Here is a 19,667-nt window from a genome sequence, read left to right as displayed (position 1 = left end):
TCAACAATAGCACAGCTGTTGGTGCATAAGCGGTTGTTTTAACAGTTCAGAAAGTCCAGAACCTGTCATTAACTGACCATGCCTCCGACGAAGCTCATTTCGGTATGGAATCCCACTAACTTCAGAACCATTCCCTTAAGGGGACTGTTCGTTAGTTCACTTTGTATAATAGTCATCGCGTTCGAATACAGCTGGTGGTCAAATGTTAATATAGGTGTAAAGTTGTTTCTCATTTTCTCATTACATACAAAATAAAGCGTTTAAAAGATGTCGTATCACTGGATTAATGTCGATAATGGGAAGAAATAGTATCGATGATTAACCAGGATAGGTAGCGTCCATGACCTTATGCATTATTGAAGACCAACTAGGGCGCGAAAAGAGCAAAGGTCAAGATGACAATTAATCGAGTTTCCATGTCGCATCGTTCCTCGCTATATCCTGCAGAATTTCATATTTCAGTTGAGACAGACGGTTGTTCTGCTCTCTATACTACAATTTACAGTTATAGGGCCTTTGAGACTTTATACTACAATGTGAAGTTACTCGTCAGTGTATAAACGTTTATGAACAATTTCTCAATAGATTTTCTGAGTCAATCTAACGTTCACAGTTTCGTAGTGATGATAGTATGTCTCTGATACACCTAATGAAACCTTTGTAATAGTTTGTGAGTTTAACTCCACTCCACTTTAAGGAATAAACAGTCAATACACATTGACTGTATTTATATTTCATATTAAATATATATTTATATACAAGTATCCAATAGACATTCGACATTGTACTCTATGATAAAATAGCAATGTAGGAATCAGTACTTGTTAACATTCAGCTTTGTTCGTAAAACTGACACTTTTCTTGCAGGGTGCCCTAACCGCTGTATCCTCAGGTGTGATCTTCATGTTGTGGATCGGTGTTGGTTACCAGGTACATAAACCGCCCGTCGCCACTTTCTCGGTCACCAGTCTGATTGGCTGTAATTGGAACCTTACACGTGATCAGTCCGACACCAACTTCACACAGCCATTGGGAGATATTCTAAGTAATGCCACAGCCACGGAGTACTCTACATGGTACGATACTTTTGCTGTATGATACATATTAGCACAAGACAAGTGAGGAACACATTTAATATGGATTTATTGATATATCTAGTAATTAATGGATAGCGAATTTTCTGAACTCAGGATGACACAAAACGAGTTCGAATACAGAAATTAGAAAATCAAAAACGTCCACAGCAAAATGTCAAAATATAGACACCCTAATTGAATCAACATGGTATATTTTAAGTACTTTATCATTTTTTTTCTGTACCAATGTCAAGCTATGTTACCTGAAATTCATTCAATTGTTTCGCTCTTCAGGAATACATCCTTTTAATTGTGTCATTATGTGCCCATGTGTGAGATTTTAGTGACGATACAAGTTTTAATTGTGTCCTCGATATACCATTCTGAGATGTTCGTCACGATACAAGTTTAATTGTGTCCACGATGTACCCTTGTGAGATGTTCATGACGATACAAGTTTAATTGTGTCCACGATGTACCCTTGTGAGATGTTGGTGACGATACAAGTTTTAATTGTGTCCACGATGTACCCTTGTGAGATGTTCATGACGATACAAGTTTTAATTGTGTCCACGATGTACCTTTGTGAGATATTCGTGACGTTACAAGTTTTAATTGTGCCCATGATGTACCTTTGAGGTGTTCGTGACGATACAAGTTTTAATTGTGTCCATGATGTACCCTTGTTAGTTGTAGGTGACGATACAAGTTTTAATTGTGTCCACGGTGTACCTTTGTGAGATATTCGTGACGATACAAGTTTTAATTGTGTCCATGATGTACCCTTGTTAGTTTTAGGTGACGATACAAGTTTTAATTGTATCCACGATGTACCTTTGTGAGATATTCGTGACCATGTTTTAATTGTGTCCACGATGTACCTTTGTGAGATGTTCGTGACGAAACAAGTTTTAATTGTGTCCACGATGTACCCTTGAGTGAGATGTTCGTGACGATACAAGTTTTAATTGTGTCCACGATCTACCTTTGAGTTGTTCGTGACGATACAAGTTTTAATTGTGTCCACGATGTACCCTTGTGAGTTGTTGGTGACGATACAAGTTTTAATTGTGTTCACGATGTACCCTTGTGAGATATTCATGACGTTACAAGTTTTAATTGTGTCCACGGTATACCCTTGTGAGATATTCGTGACGTTACAAGTTTTAATTGTGTCCACGATGTACCCTTGTGAGATGTTGGTGACGATACAAGTTTTAATTGTGCCCATGATGTACCTTTGATGTGTTCGTGACGATACAAGTTTTAATTGTGTCCATGATGTACCCTTGTTAGTTGTAGGTGACGATACAAGTTTTAATTGTGTCCACGGTGTACCTTTGTGAGATATTCGTGACGATACAAGTTTTAATTGTGTCCATGATGTACCCTTGTTAGTTTTAGGTGACGATACAAGTTTTAATTGTGTCCACGGTGTACCTTTGTGAGATATTCGTGACGATACAAGTTTAATTGTGTCCACGATGTAACGTTGAGATGTTCGTCACGATACAAGTTTTAATTGTGTCCACGATGTACCTTTGTGAGATGTTCGTGACGAAACAAGTTTTAATTGTGTCCACGATGTACCATTGTGAATTGTTCGTGACGATACAGGTTTTAATGTCTCTTTTGTCCTTCTCCAGGGATCCGTTCGTCCGCCTGTACTCTCTATCCTACCTTTGGTACAGTGCCACAGCCATGTTGTATGTGATCAGTGTTGGTCTCATTGTCAGCTTCGCTACAGGTAAATACATCTTTTTCATTTTCCAATTGAAGATGAACTATAACAGTAGTAAATTTAAATAGCCAAAAACTGTGTAACTTCAATATCAACTACAATCTTTGGTCAAATTTGTATTGCGCTCTGTCTGATTGTCATCTGTTCTTTAACTCATACGGGTCCCTTTTCACTTTCACAGCAGTATACATTTAACTACATTTACGTATTAATACTCTAACTAAATGTCTATATTTTGTGACATTTGATACTGAAGCTACAACAACCATTCTATATTGAGTAACGTTTCTGTATATTATCATATGTATTGTAATGGCCTAATATTTCGTTATATAAATTGTATTTACATAATTTTATGTTATACGTATTGTAATGACATAATTTTATGTTATACGTATTGTAATGACCTAGTACTATGTTAGTTTATTGTATCGCTCTGTAACAGGATTATATATATGTACTGATGGGCGGTAAGGCTTAAAGTTCATAAAATTATGAAAATTATGAAAATTATGATCGTTACTGCAAGTTGTCTAACGTACTTGCAGTACTTGTAAGAAGTCATTTCAATAACCACAAGTAAATTATGATCACAGGTAAGTTTCTGTTATTATTATCGGTAAATCAGTGCGTATTTGTAATTGTTACAAGTAAAGATAGGTGTACATCAACTGTCTCCTTATCGCATTTGTTTTGGTTGCTAAATTGTACAATATCAATGCAGGGCATTATAAATTCTCTACTTAACTCGCGGGTATTATACAGATAAAAAGACGCAGTATAACGAGCCTAAATTTACATGTATTATATAACAGGTAAAATAGACGAAGTCAATTGAGCTTAAATTTATGTGTATTGTATAACAGGTAAAATGGACGCTAACTCAATCGAGCCTAAACTCATGTGTATTATATAATAGGCAAAACAGACGCCAAGTCACTCGACCCTAAGCTGATGTGTCCAATATTTGATGTCTTCCTGCCATTTCTACCTGAAAAAGTTCGCAAGCCTCTACGTTTTGGAGTGGACTATTCGAAGGTAAGTCACGCCTACGTCAACAGTACAGTTGCACGTGCAATGCTATATGAAATGATGTAAGATTAGTGTCCTTCTAAATCATAGTTGTTTACAAGTTACCCAATCAAGATTTGTGTCCATCATTATCATTAGGTTACCAGTTACCCAATCAAGATTTGTGTCCATCATTATCATTAGGCTACCAGTTACCCAATCAAGATTTGTGTCCATCATTATCATTAGGTTACAAGTTACCCAATCTAGATTTGTGTCCATTATTATCATTAGGTTACAAGTTACCCAATCAAGATTTGTGTCCATCATTATCATTAGGCTACCAGTTACCCAATCAAGATTTGTGTCCATCATTATCGTTAGGTTACAAGTTACCCAATCAAGATTAGTGTCCATCATTATCATTAGGTTACAAGTTACCCAATCAAGATTAGTGTCCATCATTATCATTAGGTTACAAGTTACCCAATCAAGATTTGTGTCCATCATTATCATTAGGTTACCAGTTACCCAATCAAGATTTGTGTCCATCATTATCACCAGATGATAAGATAACCCATTATCCGTAAATACGTTGTTGTATTGTAACACTCTTTGGTTATACAATTCTATATTTATAGATGAAGGAGCAAACCGAGGAAAGCGATCGTGACGAAATGGAGGTATTTGTTGATAAAAATGGCCAAGAGATGACAGACGTCAACGGGATACCTTCCTGACCACGCGGTCGATGATAGAAGAAGCAATTATACACTAGTTGATAAATACATTATTTTATAGAAGACAATTGCTCAAAAACGGAATCATTTTGTCAAACAGGAATATCTGTCTGTTTTGTTCATGTCTTTATGACCGTAATGCCTATACGAAGAGTTGTTGTATGTGTAGTTATTCAATCAGATGAAGGAGAAAATGTTCGTCATGGAATTTGCATTCATGTCTTATACTACTTATTGTTCAATACAATACAATCCACGTTTCTATTGGTAAAATACCGACTGAGTCACGGCCATATTTTATTGAAATCTAAACAGCAACTTTCGAGTATATTCCGAAGAATTTCTACTTCGTTTGTATAACGTTTGATAGGGTTGGTCAATCTCACTACCGATGCAATATATCATTCAGTTTGATATCCCTGGACAATCATAATATCGCAAAATTTTACCTACCAGTTATATGATTACCATACTACCATTAATATTACCCAGTAGCTTATAGGGTGTCTTTAATGAAGTTTTGCAAATTTAATCTCTTTTGATTTGATTTGATCGCATCTGTCCAAGAATAATCATCCCATTTATTTGCAAAATCTGATAATGGATTTTATTTAGCATTTTTGGAGGCGATGTCGTCAAATGTAAAAAGCCGACTGATAGCAGACGTCTTACATCATGGAGATTTATATATACCAGACTAGGTAACGATATGAACACTAACAGATCAGACATGATCACTGACATCCTGTTTTATATCAGACTAGGTAACGATATGAACACTAACAGATCAGACATGATCACTGACATCCTGTTTTATATCAGACTAGGTAACGATATGAACACTAACAGATCAGACATGATCACTGACATCCTGTTTTATATCAGACTACGTAACGATATGAACACTAACAGATCAGACATGATCACTGACATCCTGTTTTATATCAGACTAGGTAACGATATGAACACTAACAGATCAGACATGATCACTGACATCCTGTTTTATATCAGACTAGGTAACGATATGAACACTAACAGATCAGACATGATCACTGACATCCTGTTTTATATCAGACTAGGTAACGATATGAACACTAACAGATCAGACATGATCACTGACATCCTGTTTTATCGATATGTCAGGTACACTGGTATATTTCTTCGGTCATGCCTTTCCCATTGTCAGTGCCTTCCTCCGTGATATACACATCTTAAAGACGTTTGACGAAAAAGGTAGAGTAAATGGTTCTGCCAAGTAATTAATTAAGTTGGTATATGTTATACCTTTACAGGGACAATCTGGACGAGAAACAAAAATTGTTTCGTCTGGAAAGATTATGCCTCGGGGTTTTTTGGTTTATGTTGATATACAATTCGTCTATGTTAAAAAGAAATACTTAAGACTTAAACTTTAACAGTCCTGCAGATGTTCATAATGTCCTTGAAAGAGTCAATGCCCAACAGACAGTAAAATACCACAAACGTGTTCAAAAAAGAGCAACGCTGGACTCTATGGCGTGGGAAGGATGTCATAATTAAATATTTTTGCCTAGGCAAAATTATTTTTGCCTAGGCAGAAATCGAATTTTGCCTAGGGAAAAATAATATTGCCTAGGCAAAATTCTATTTCTGCCTAGGCAAAATTCGATTTCTGCTTAGGCAAAATTCGATTTTTGCCTAGGCAGAAATAATTTTGCCTAAGCATAAATCGAATATTGCCTAGGCTGAAATATTTTTGCCTAAGCAATATTCGATTTTTGCCTAGGCAAAAATATTTAATTATGACATCCTTCCCGCGCCATAGGACTCAGCGTTGAAGCCGCTATAAAGACCCTTGTTGATACATTATAATAAGTTTACCCTTTTAAACCTTGGTTTTTAAGATATAGCAGTTAGTGTTTTAGGACATCCTTCGTGTGGGATGTAATTACGCTATGTTCACAAATACTCATTAATTTGTTTTCGAAAATTGGAATTTGAAAATGGCAGCATCATTTATTTTGTCGGTGCTTGCAGCACATACCCTTACCTCCAAAGCACCTCACTAACACGTGTGGTTAACATCGTAGTGTACTGACCAACAAAGTACCCTACCTACTCAATATTACTAGTTTCTGGCCTTCACACCATCTTCGCTTACAGTATTTCGATTTCACAGTATCACGCTTTCACAGTATTTTGCTTTCGTAATAACGTGCTTACACAGTAACTCGCCTACATAGAATCTCGCTTTCACAATATATCGTCTCGCAATTGTACCGCCTACACAATCATCCTTCAGTTTTCCGCATTCACGATATCTCGCCGTATGGTCCCGCCAATACTGCACTGATATCCCACCTATACAACATATCATCTACACAGAGCATTACCTCCTCATTGTGCCGCCCACAAAATACTCCCACACAGTCTTTAGTTCACCTGGCCCGAAGGGAGCTCCCGAAGGGCCGGTGAGCTTATGCCATGGTGCAGTGTCCGTCGTCCGCCCGTCCATTTGCTTTAAATCGGTACTTGTCATTCAACACTGAATAGATTTTAACCAAATTTGGTCAGAAAGAAAAAAATATAGAAAAATATTTATAATGTAACTTAAAAATCCTTTTTCCATGATTACTGAAATATTCAGGTGAGCGATGCAGGCCCTCAGGTCCTCTTTTTCACATTCACGGTATTTCGCCTTATGGTCTCGCCAGTACTATACTGATATCTCACCTACACAGTGTATTGTCTTCTCATTGTGCCGCATACACAATACTCCTACACAGTTTTCCGCAATAGCGATACCTCGCCTACACCTAACTAATTCACCTACAGAGCCTTGCCTCCTCATTGTGCCGCTAGCAGATAACACAGGTCTATGCAGCAGTAAAAACATGCAGAGTGTGGTCACATTGTAAAAACGTGTACCTTGTACTTACACGGAAGTATATGACACAGCATTTACTAGACAGTTTGACGTTTTATATCATGAACAGAGATTACAACATCGTCATTTATAATCAGTTGTTAATAAAGAAAAAGGTCCCAAGGACCTGTATCGCAATTTGTTTTTGGTTTTAATTTATACAGAGTCACAAAGTATGCCAAATGACGTGAATTTCAAGAAATCAATTTCACATTACAATTTGTTATCAATATTTAACTGTCGGAGGTTCTCCATGTCCTTTTATAACCAACACTTTGGCCATAATCTGTCCTAACTTCAATCATAGGTCATGGAAAATATAACATAATTCTGTAACAATAATACCAAGCATTACGGCCAATAACGAATGTATACTTACCCCGGATTATTTCGTTGGCCTCGTGTCATTTCTTCAGAATTACCTTTAGTCTCCTATTCCTCTATCTAATATTCCATTCCTATCCCGTTGATGCCTTTGCGTTCCTGATATTGGAAGTACTGGGTGTTATAGGGTTAGCTTATTTTGGTGTCCATTTTCCTCTCGCCAAACTTGTTTTCACATCGAGTCTCAATCCTTGAAAAGTATTTGATGATTTAACAGTCAATAACAACGACATCAGCGTCCACATTAACAACAATCCGTTATCACACACTTTGTCCGTATAGGTTCGGCTGATCCTGGTGACCTTTGGAAAGTAACGTGGAGACTCCGTGAAATTGTTGGTGATGCTGCATAAATTAGACTTTTCAAGCCTGTCTGTAGTCTTAGAAACTCGATATTTTTGAAAATTGAATCAGCATCAGTAATATTCTTCGCAAGTTAGCCCAAGATAACTCACCTCCGCATTTCGATACACGAGTACGCCCGTAATTTCTAACCATTATCCTAAACCCTCTGCTCCCAGACATAATTATTACAAGAAAACTCTTCAACAGCGGGATAACTCCTCCTAGCTCACGTTCCTGTTCCGCTACAGCGGGATAACTTACCCAGGAGCCTGTTCCTGTTCCGCTACTGCGGGATGACTCCTTCTGGAGCATGTTCCTGTTCCGCTACAGCGGGATAACTTATCCTGGAGCATGTTCCTGTTCCACTACAGCGGAATAACTTATCCAGGAGCATGTTCCTGTTCCACTACAGCGGAATAACTTATCCAGGAGCATGTTCCTGTTCCGCTACTGCGGGATGACTCCTTCTGGAGCATGTTCCTGTTCCACTACAGCGGGATGACTCCTTCTGGACCATGTTCCTGTTCCACTACAGCGGGATGACTCCTTCTGGAGCATGTTCCTGTTCCGCTACAGCGGGATGACTCCTCCTGGACCATGTTCCTGTTCCACTACAGCGGGATGACTCCTTCTGGAGCATGTTCCTGTTCCACTACAGCGGGATGACTACTTCTGGAGCATTTTCCTGTTCCACTACAGCGGAATAACTTATCCAGGAGCATGTTCCTGTTCCGCTACTGCGGGATAACTTCTGGAGCATGTTCATGTTCCACTACAGCGGAATAACTTATCCTGGAGCATGTTCCTATTCCACTACAGCGGGATAACTTATCCTGGAGCATGTTCCTGTTCCACTACAGCGGAATAACTTATCCAGGAGCATGTTCCTGTTCCACTACTGCGGGATAACTCCTCCTGGACCATGTTCCTGTTCCACTACAGCGGGATAACTTCTGGAGCATGTTCATGTTCCACTACAGCGGAATAACTTATCCTGGAGCATGTTCCTGTTCCACTACAGCGGGATAACTCCTCCTGGACCATGTTCCTGTTCCACTACAGCGGGATAACTTCTGGAGCATGTTCATGTTCCACTACAGCGGAATAACTTATCCTGGAGCATGTTCCTGTTCTGCTACTGCGGGATACCTTCTGGAGCATGTTCCTGTTCCACTACAGTGGAATAACTTATCCAGGAGCATGTTCCTGTTCCACTACTGCGGGATAACTCCTCCTGGACCATGTTCCTGTTCCGCTACTGCGGGATGACTCCTTCTGGAGCATGTTCCTGTTCCGCTACTGCGGGATGACTTATCCAGGAGCATGTTCCTGTTCCACTACTGCGGGATAACTCCTCCTGGACCATGTTCCTGTTCCTCTACAGCGGGATAACTTCTGGAGCATGTTCATGTTCCACTACAGCGGGATAACTTATCCTGGAGCATGTTCCTGTTCCACTTCAGCGGAATAACTTATCCAGGAGCATGTTCCTGTTCCACTACTGCGGGATAACTCCTCCTGGACCATGTTCCTGTTCCGCTACTGCGGGATGACTCCTTCTGGAGCATGTTCCTGTTCCACTACAGCGGGATGACTCCTTCTGGACCATGTTCATGTTCCACTACAGCGGAATGACTACTTCTGGACCATGTTCCTGTTCCACTACAGCGGGATGACTCCTCCTGGACCATGTTCATGTTCCACTACAGCGGGATGACTACTTCTGGAGCATGTTCCTGTTCCACTACTGCGGAATAACTTATCCTGGAGCATGTTCCTGTTCCACTACAGCGGGATAACTTATCCTGGAGCATGTTCCTGTTCCACTACAGCGGAATAACTTATCCAGGAGCATGTTCCTGTTCCACTACTGCGGGATAACTCCTCCTGGACCATGTTCCTGTTCCGCTACTGCGGGATGACTCCTTCTGGAGCATGTTCCTGTTCCACTACAGCGGGATGACTCCTTCTGGACCATGTTCCTGTTCCACTACAGCGGAATGACTACTTCTGGACCATGTTCCTGTTCCACTACAGCGGGATGACTCCTCCTGGACCATGTTCATGTTCCACTACAGCGGGATGACTACTTCTGGAGCATGTTCCTGTTCCGCTACTGCAGGATGACTTATCCTGGAGCATGTTCCTGTTCCGCTACAGCGGGATGACTTATCCTGGAGCATGTTCCTGTTCCACTACAGCGGAATAACTTATCCAGGAGCATGTTCCTGTTCCGCTACTGCGGGATGACTCCTTCTGGAGCATGTTCCTGTTCCACTACAGCGGGATGACTCCTTCTGGACCATGTTCCTGTTCCACTACAGCGGGATAACTTATCCTGGAGCATGTTCCTGTTCCACTACAGCGGGATAACTCCTCCTGGACCATGTTCCTGTTCCACTACAGCGGGATGACTCCTTCTGGAGCATGTTCCTGTTCCACTACAGCGGGATGACTACTTCTGGAGCATGTTCCTGTTCCACTACAGCGGAATAACTTATCCAGGAGCATGTTCCTGTTCCGTTACAGCGGGATAACTCCTCCTGGAGAATGTTCCTGTTCCGCTACTGCGGGATGACTCCTTCTGGAGCATGTTCCTGTTCCACTACAGCGGGATGACTCCTTCTGGAGCATGTTCCTGTTCCACTACAGCGGGATGACTTATCCTGGAGCATGTTCCTGTTCCACTACAGCGGAATAACTTATCCAGGAGCATGTTCCTGTTCCGCTACTGCGGGATGACTCCTTCTGGAGCATGTTCCTGTTCCACTACAGCGGGATGACTCCTTCTGGACCATGTTCCTGTTCCACTACAGCGGGATGACTACTTCTGGAGCATGTTCCTGTTCCGCTACAGCGGGATAACTTATCCAGGAGAATGTTCCTGTTCCGCTACTGCGGGATGACTCCACCTGGATCATGTTCCTGTTCCACTACAGCGGGATGACTCCTTCTGGACCATGTTCCTGTTCCACTACTGCGGGATGACTCCTTCTGGACCATGTTCCTGTTCCACTACAGCGGGATGACTCCTTCTGGACCATGTTCCTGTTCCGCTACTGCGGGATGACTCCTTCTGGACCATGTTCCTGTTCCACAACAGCGGGATAACTCCTCCTGGAGCATGTTCCTGTTCCACTACAGCGGGATAACTCCTCCTGGACCATGTTCCTGTTCCACTACAGCGGGATAACTCCTTCTGGAGCATGTTCCTGTCCCACTACAGTGGGATAACTTATCCTGGAGCATGTTCCTGTTCCACTACAGCGGGATGACTCCTTCTGGAGCATGTTCATGTTCCGCTACAGCGGGATAACTTATCCTGGAGCATGTTCCTGTTCCACTACAGCGGGATGACTCCTTCTGGAGCATGTTCCTGTTCCACTACAGCGGGATGACTCCTTCTGGAGCATGTTCCTGTTCCGCTACAGCGGGATAACTTATCCTGGAGCATGTTCCTGTTCCACTACAGCGGGATAACTCCTCCTGGACCATGTTCCTGTTCCACTACAGCGGGATAACTTACCCAGGAGCCTGTTCCTGTTCCACTACAGCGGGATGACTCCTTCTGGAGCATGTTCCTGTCCCACTACAGCGGGACAATTCTTGGAGCATGTTCCTGTTCCACATCTTAATACATCTACGGTTTAGTTGGACACATCGTCACTGGCGATCTTCGCATTATTCCAAACGATAAGCTACGGAACTTTTTCGTGAATGGTTCGGTCAAAATAATCCATTAAATACTCCTTCCATTAGATGCAATATGAATTTCATTTGATTTAGTGTCGGGAGTGGATTCAATCCATTCACACCATGCTTCTTAAAATAATTCGACTGATCTGTAAACACTATTACATTTCTTGATTACAGAAAAGAGCTAGACTTGGTCAACAACCAGAATAACATTACCGTCGCATTACCCGGCTTTTCAAAAGACGAAATAATGTGCAATCATTATTAGATATTGCGATCTATCAAAATACATTGCACTGCTAAATTTCGTATTGATCCATTTTGTTGCTGGCTCGAGTAGTTCGTAGCATTTATCCAAACTTTTAACTGACATTCTTTGGACAATTAAGTCAGGGCTACTATTGGAATACTGTTCATTGTAATGAATGGAGTATCGATTTTGAAAAACTCCAAAGACCTATTAATTAATCCTGAACATTCGCTCCTAAAAACTTTCTTCCACAAAGACATTCGGTATTTTCTCCTTACGCTACCATACCCCATTCCAAACTTTGCTCTCTCATGAGCTCTCTTTCCAGATGAACTATGTTATAAATACGCAGTTTTTAACTACACGGGAGCCCATGGAATTTATACCAGAGATGAAATCGTGAGAATAATTGAATTTCTGATCGACATCTTTGTTGAGTTTGGTGAGCAGATCTTCCAACAGATTTCTGGCATACCCATGTAAACAAACTATGCCCCTTTAGCAAACTTCTTTTTGTTTTCATACCAGGCTGATTATATTGAAAAGCTTATCAGAACAGATACCTTACATACATACATAATTTTACATACAGCTATACTGACGATGTGGTATCTTTATAACCTCTATTGATCGTGTTGATCGAAACACCATGTACAACTTAAAACCAAGGACACTGCAAACTCCTCAACACTACCAACTTACAACGTACCAACGTACCTTGTTTTTTTATTTACAACGTAACCATCAAACTGAGATGTACGATAAGCGTGATGATTTAAATTCCACATTAATTTTCCATTTCTAGACAGTAACATCCCTGCTTTCCCGATCTCAGTTGATTCGATATCCAAGGGCTCCCATTACAATTGTAGCACGATTCCGTGACCAATGCCGACTACTGACGGATAAATAAACAACACTAAGATCCCGAGATATGCAGGGTGATGAACGTTATATGGGCGATATCATTTGGAAATTTTCTTTCTAGAGTAAAACACAAGAAGCACTAAGCAAGAAATCCACAAGCTATTCAGTAATACTACACGTACGTCACCTGTTTACAATGTGTGCCAGTCTTTTGTTTCATTCAACAAGTTCCCAATGTGACGTTCTGGAGTATGGCAGTATGACTTGGCTATTCAAATCACATTTCGTCAGACATTCACTAAGTCACCTAAAAATGTCAACTGCTAGTTTTACGGAATATTATGAAATAAGCATGGTGAATTAGAATTATATATGTAACTGATAACTGACAAAACATTTTCTATATATGTTTAATTTCCCTACATTTGGTGTAACCTACGCTCTGTCCCTATGTTTATATATATATGTATACATCACACAGAAAAATAACACCATTACATAAATGATCCTTCGCCGACATCATGATTAATGAGAGTGAACATTACAAATAACAAGATTAATAATTTGACCAATCGTGACCTTTACCCGAAATATGGGCGTCTCTAAACCCCTATAACGTAATTTCTAATTAAAGCCCTAGGCACTGACCACTGGTCCCACGGACCGTGTGCAACATATCCATGTCTGATTTTTAGGTGCTACCGTTTGGTTATAATTTACGTTGACAACGAATGAAGGCCGTTAACCTTAAACGGGTTAATTAACAACTAATCTAACGTTAACCTTAAACGGGTTAATTAACAACTAATCTAAGGGAAGCAACTCGCATAGATTTGGCTGACTATAGCGTACAGCTTTAACTACTCTAGGTAACTTTGAACGCATAACATATAAAACTTGTCTATTTCCTAGTTCACTACACTATTGATTTCAGATTTCTTTAAAGATACTTTATTTTAATTAGACACATAAAAAGGCCTGCCTGCCATCCTCAGTCTGATTTTGACTTTCACTTATGAAATTACGGAATTTTAGTAGACATGGACCCAGCATACTTCAAGAAAGAGCAGAATCCCATCGTTAGAACTGAACACAGTAGACCGGGAATATTCAAATATACAATTGAACCATTTGTCTGATAAAAAACAATGTTTATTAAATGTTTTCAAAACAAAAATTGTGTGCTTGTTTTTCGTTATGACAACACGGCTATTTGTTTTTCCATGTTCACATGATCAAGGATGACAGGCCTGCATCCAGTTTTAGTATTTTGTATTTTGTATAGCCGTGGAGGACAGGCCTGCATACAGTTTTAGTATTTTGTATAGCTGAGGAGGACAGGCCTGCATCCAGTTTTAGTATTTTGTATAGCCGAGGAGGACAGGCCTACATCCAGTTTTAGTATTTTGTATAGCCGAGGAGGACAGGCCTACATCCAGTTTTAGTATTTTGTATAGCCGAGGACAGACCTACATCCAGTTTTAGTATTTTGTATAGCCGAGGAGGACAGGCCTGCATCCAGTTTTAGTATTTTGTATAGCCGAGGTGCAGGCCTGCATCCAGTTTTAGTATTTTGTATAGCCGAGGAGGACAGGCCTGCATCCAGTTTTAGTATTTTGTATAGCCGAGGAGGACAGGCCTGCATACAGTTTTAGTATTTTGTATAGCCGAGGAGGACAGGCCTGCATCCAGTTTTAGTATTTTGTATAGCCGAGGTGCAGGCCTGCATCCAGTTTTAGTATTTTGTATAGCCGAGGTGCAGGCCTACATCCAGTTTTAGTATTTTGTATAGCCGACGAGGACAGGCCTGCATACAGTTTTAGTATTTTGTATAGACGAGGAGGATAGGCCTACATCCAGTTTTAGTATTTTGTATAGCCGAGGAGGATAGGCCTGCATCCAGTTTTAGTATTTTGTATAGCCGAGGAGGACAGGCCTGCATCCAGTTTTAGTATTTTGTATAGCCGAGGAGGACAGGCCTGCATCCAGTTTTAGTATTTTGTATAGCCGACGAGGACAGGCCTACATCCAGTTTTAGTATTTTGTATAGACGAGGAGGACAGGCCTACATCCAGTTTTAGTATTTTGTATAGCCGACGAGGACAGGCCTACATCCAGTTTTAGTATTTTGTATAGCCGAGGAGGACAGGCCTACATCCAGTTTTAGTATTTTGTATAGCCGAGGAGGACAGGCCTGCATCCAGTTTTAGTATTTTGTATAGCCGAGGATAGGCCTACATCCAGTTTTAGTATTTTGTATAGCCGAGGAGGACAGGCCTGCATTCAGTTTTAGTATTTTGTATAGACGAGGAGGATAGGCCTGCATCCAGTTTTAGTATTTTGTATAGACGAGGAGGACAGGCCTGCATCCAGTTTTAGTATTTTGTATAGACGAGGAGGACAGGCCTACATCCAGTTTTAGTATTTTGTATAGCCGAGGAGGACAGGCCTACATCCAGTTTTAGTATTTTGTATACACCGTATTGCTATTTCCATTCTGTTCGTGTTAGCCATCAAATTACATTTGTAATTACAAAATTTCTAATAAATTTGAATTGAATTATAATTTCTAAACAGACTTGGCCTAATTTGAAACATTGTATAACATCTGGAGACCGTCGGAAGGCTGTGGTGTACCGAGTTGGTAAGACCATAATAATATTCTTATAGAATGGGTATAACTCAATCTAATTAAAATTAGACTTGTAATTTCCACTCCAGTGTATCATAGAGGAGTGGAAATTACAAGTCTAATTTTAATTAGATTGGGTATAACTCTTTATAATATATCCCAAGTAGAGATGAAATAAATATGACACATCTATGATACAAAACATGTATATATACATTGGATATGTTTCTTTATTACATTTTACCAGTGAAGTATCAAAAATTATTCATTTATAAAGACTGATATTTTCACTATTGAAAAATATCACACTTTCTGATTTGACCAATTACAATCAAAACACTACTTACAAACGACAATGGAGAAACTTTAAAGCTAATCTGGTATATTTTGCTATAAAAATATAATAAACAGAATATCTAACAGTATCCTCAGTAATATCAAATAGATAACACTCATGCGGCTAATATTTTGATATTTTTCAATAATATCAAAACATTAGCCCCACTCCGAGTGAAATATATCTGACTTATTTTGAATGATATTGACTGATATTGAAATAGCATCTGACCACCTACCAATAGTATGTGGCACCCTGTTAATTTTGGTTATTTTAACTGAATCACTTTTATAACTGCTCGTTGTGTTGTATTTGTGCTGTTCGTATCCCACGTCGTGTTTGTGGCTGTTAGGTAAATGTTCTGTACTCGTCGTGTGATTGTCACGCAGTGTATATCCTATGCTGTGTTACAGGTAGCTGTCAGTTATGTGCTTTGTATGTGTGGTTCGTGAATGTCCGGAGAGTATGTTCGTGTGATGTATGTTTGTAATAAACTGGTTTGACCACTGACGGACAGGACAGGGCAGGACATGCGCAATGCGTTTCTTCTTCTTTCTTTCTATCCCTTTTTGGCGCTCTTTCCCCAGTTCCACTCTGTACATTGGTCAGAGAAGACGGTCATTCTTATGCCAACTTTTCATACATTTTGTAAATACGTCCTGGGCACCACATGCCAAGTAAGTAGTGAAATTGTTATTATTAATTATTATTATTTATTAATTCATTATCTACTGTGTTACATGTGATCGGTACTTCCACCGACGTTTATAATTCTAAATTAAGTTAACTTGTATCGAATCAGGTATCTGTCTATATTTTAAAAGCATATCCTAATAATTTTAACTCCGAATACGTTAACTGAATGTGGTCTAATCTGAGTATGTGTAATTTTAACTGTTTTCAAATTACGCGCTGTTGTTGTAAAGTTGAGCGCGTTAGTTTCGAATGTATATGTATATTGACAGAAGCTATTTGCTTGATTGCAGGGACTTTTCTGCCTGTACTTATCAATATGTGCAAGTAAACATGTGAACAGAAGCTCCTGCCGTTTATTATCTATTGCCAAGGCCCCTCCCAACTGAAAATCCGACTTTGTTATATTGGCGCCCATGTAGGGACTTGGCACTATGGGATACCACAACTACCGCCACCGGACATGTTCATTGAACGCGCCCCGCATATGTGTATGTTGCCTTTCCATGGAGTACTGGACTGTGTCTGTGCGTGTATCGGTAAGCTGAACTTGGATGCCTGTACTTTTTGTGATTCAGACATTTTTGAATGCTAGACTTTCCTTCGTTCGCGCTTGAGTGATGATCTTATAGCTATATAGTGTGCACACTGACATTATCTCTTGTAATCGCCGGATCGCGCCGCTGGAAGCCTCACCATATAGACTTTATTTGTTTTCCTAATTAAATATTATTGTGAACACTGTATTACTTGCCTATATTTATCACTATTATCTAAATTGCTATTGTATTTCATTTGTAATTAATGGTATGTATTTTTTGTGAACATTTGTGGTATTTTGAGCAACTTGGGTTACAAGTTTTTTTTTGAACTTGTTTTTTCCTTTTGTGATACGACCTTGACCTTTGTATGTACATCCGGTCTAGGTTTGACTTCCGGTTGCATAGTAAACATTGATTATTTTTGGAATTAATATTTTTGTTTTGCTGTTACATCATCTAGTGCTAATACTTGGTGGTGCATAATTAGTTTTTTTCCTTCGGCTAGTATCTTATTAGCTTATTTATCCGTTTATTTATTATTTTTTGTGCCCAAACAATTTATTATATATTTTTTTTTCATCTTAGTTGTTCCTGTGTTAGGTAAATCCATCTTGTGACACTTTGTTTTCTTTCCTTTTGTTGACTTAAAATACTTTGACCTATTGACATTGTTTGACATATGGGGTGTATGATGTGCGATTCCTTTATGTGAGATTACTTGTTTATTTGTGTATTTTGTATTGATTCCCTGGTTTGTGTTAATGTGTATGTGTTCGTGTCGGTTCATGTGAATTTGTTTAGACTATATTTATACACCATTTACATGTTTTATTTATGCTATATGTGTACTTGTTTGTTGAACTTGAGTTACTTTGTGTATTTTGTGATTTCATACGCTGACTTGTAGTTAGACTCGTGTTTTCTTGCAGCATTTTTGTTTTGCCTGCGGTAACAAGAGAAGATTAATTGGTAAGTTACTAGTTAAGTGTGTTGGTGTTATTTCTTTTTACTGCACAATTACTTTTATTATGTAGTTTATTTCAGTATTTCTTTCAGTACACCTTGTGCTATAGCAACATTGGAGTTTACTGATTTGTTTTTGTCCTATGCATTGTCTCTTATCTATTTGTTTATTCATCGGGACAATCTCGCTTGTGATTTTGAACATCATGTCGGAAGCTGAGGAAGCGGGTAAGTTGTTGCAGAGTTTCAAGGATCTAGGAGCTATTCCTAAGTTTGACTCACTGGAATCTCTGCGTCAGTGGATGCTAGATTATGCTGCTCAGCAGAAATCGGAAGAAGAAGAGAGGAAGCCCTCCCTTGTTATGCCTGGTCCAGCATTTCAGGTCCCCATCACTATGCACCGGCCCAGGATTTCTACATTTTCTGGAGACCCACCTTTATCCAAGGGAGATGTGACCTACGCCCAATGGAAATATGAGGTTACCAGCTACATGGCTGATGAGATCCATTCCAAGGAGTCCATACATGAAGCTGTACGGTTGTCCCTAAAAGGTGAGCCCAAGAATACATTGATGCGGATGCCTGGGGCCACACTTGATGATATCCTACATAAGATGGAGATGGCTTATGATCGTATGGATACAGCAGAATCTCTATTAGCCGAGTTCTACTCTGCCAAGCAGTGGGATGACGAGTCAGTTTCCGCCTGGGGTTTCCGTTTGGAAGAGATTCTGAACAGGGCTGCTGAACGGGCATCTATACGGGTTAGCAAGATTGATTCCATGCTAAGGACTGTGTTCTACGAAGGACTTCGGCCAGCCCTTAGGGACCTTTCTGGACACAAGTTTGATTCCATTAAGGATTTTGATGAGCTTCGACAATCTATCCGGAGACTAGAGTATTCCCGGGGACTGGAGCCCAAACCTTCCAAGCCAGCCCAGGTAAAGATGATGTCCTCAGAGAAGTCAGCGTCAGCATCAACATCTTCCAACTCGGACATAGGGGAGCTGAAAGACATGATGCTACAGTTATCAGCGAGGTTTGATAAATTCGAGAAGAAGCGCTTCGACGGCAAGAAGAATCAGAAGGGCCCAAGAGCCAATCAGCCATCAGGTGTCCCCCATGGAGGTCAGTTTCAGCAGGGAGGAGGTAAACCCCATGGATACCAAGGGCAGAAAACCTACCAACCTGGAGCCGATTACTTTCAGCCTCAGCCTGATAGATGTTTTGACCGCCAGGGCGAGGAACATTACCAGCCTGAGAAGTGTCAGCCTAGTTACCCTCCCCCACCGATGATGGAGACCCAGGGCTATGAAAGTCAACCTGTTGGAGATAACCCTCAGGGTCCTCAGTGTTACAGATGCGGCCAATATGGACACTTACGGATAGGTTGCCGTGTCATCATGGATCACTCCAGGAAGCATTTAAACTCCAATCGGCCTATGAGCAGGGGGTACCCATAGGTCGAGGTATGTCAGCCTGGAG

General features: G+C 40.2%; 1 protein-coding gene and 1 long non-coding RNA gene across 2 annotated transcripts in view; both read left to right on the top strand.

The window, feature by feature from the left end:
- Window positions 1–4,721, top strand: part of LOC117323180 (sodium-coupled monocarboxylate transporter 2-like) — a 56,845-nt gene extending 52,124 nt beyond the window's left edge. Inside the window, exons 12-15 of the mRNA XM_033878233.1 lie at window positions 868–1,076; window positions 2,723–2,823; window positions 3,737–3,855; window positions 4,470–4,721. Of these exons, the coding sequence (XP_033734124.1) occupies window positions 868–1,076; window positions 2,723–2,823; window positions 3,737–3,855; window positions 4,470–4,568 (528 nt within the window). The 3' untranslated portion in view covers window positions 4,569–4,721. The remainder of the gene's footprint in view (window positions 1–867; window positions 1,077–2,722; window positions 2,824–3,736; window positions 3,856–4,469) is intronic.
- Window positions 4,722–16,234: 11,513 nt separating this feature from the next.
- On the top strand, window positions 16,235–17,022 carry LOC117323173. Its single transcript, XR_004531670.1, has 2 exons — window positions 16,235–16,661; window positions 16,971–17,022. It is a non-coding gene; the product is annotated as an uncharacterized LOC117323173 (long non-coding RNA).
- Window positions 17,023–19,667: the final 2,645 nt, after the last annotated feature.

The sequence above is a fragment of the Pecten maximus genome, chromosome 1 (genome assembly GCF_902652985.1).
Source record: "Pecten maximus chromosome 1, xPecMax1.1, whole genome shotgun sequence".
Taxonomy (NCBI): Eukaryota; Metazoa; Mollusca; class Bivalvia; order Pectinida; family Pectinidae; genus Pecten; species Pecten maximus.
The sequence above is the reverse complement of the archived record's forward strand: the minus strand, read 5'-3'. Positions and strand labels throughout refer to the sequence as shown.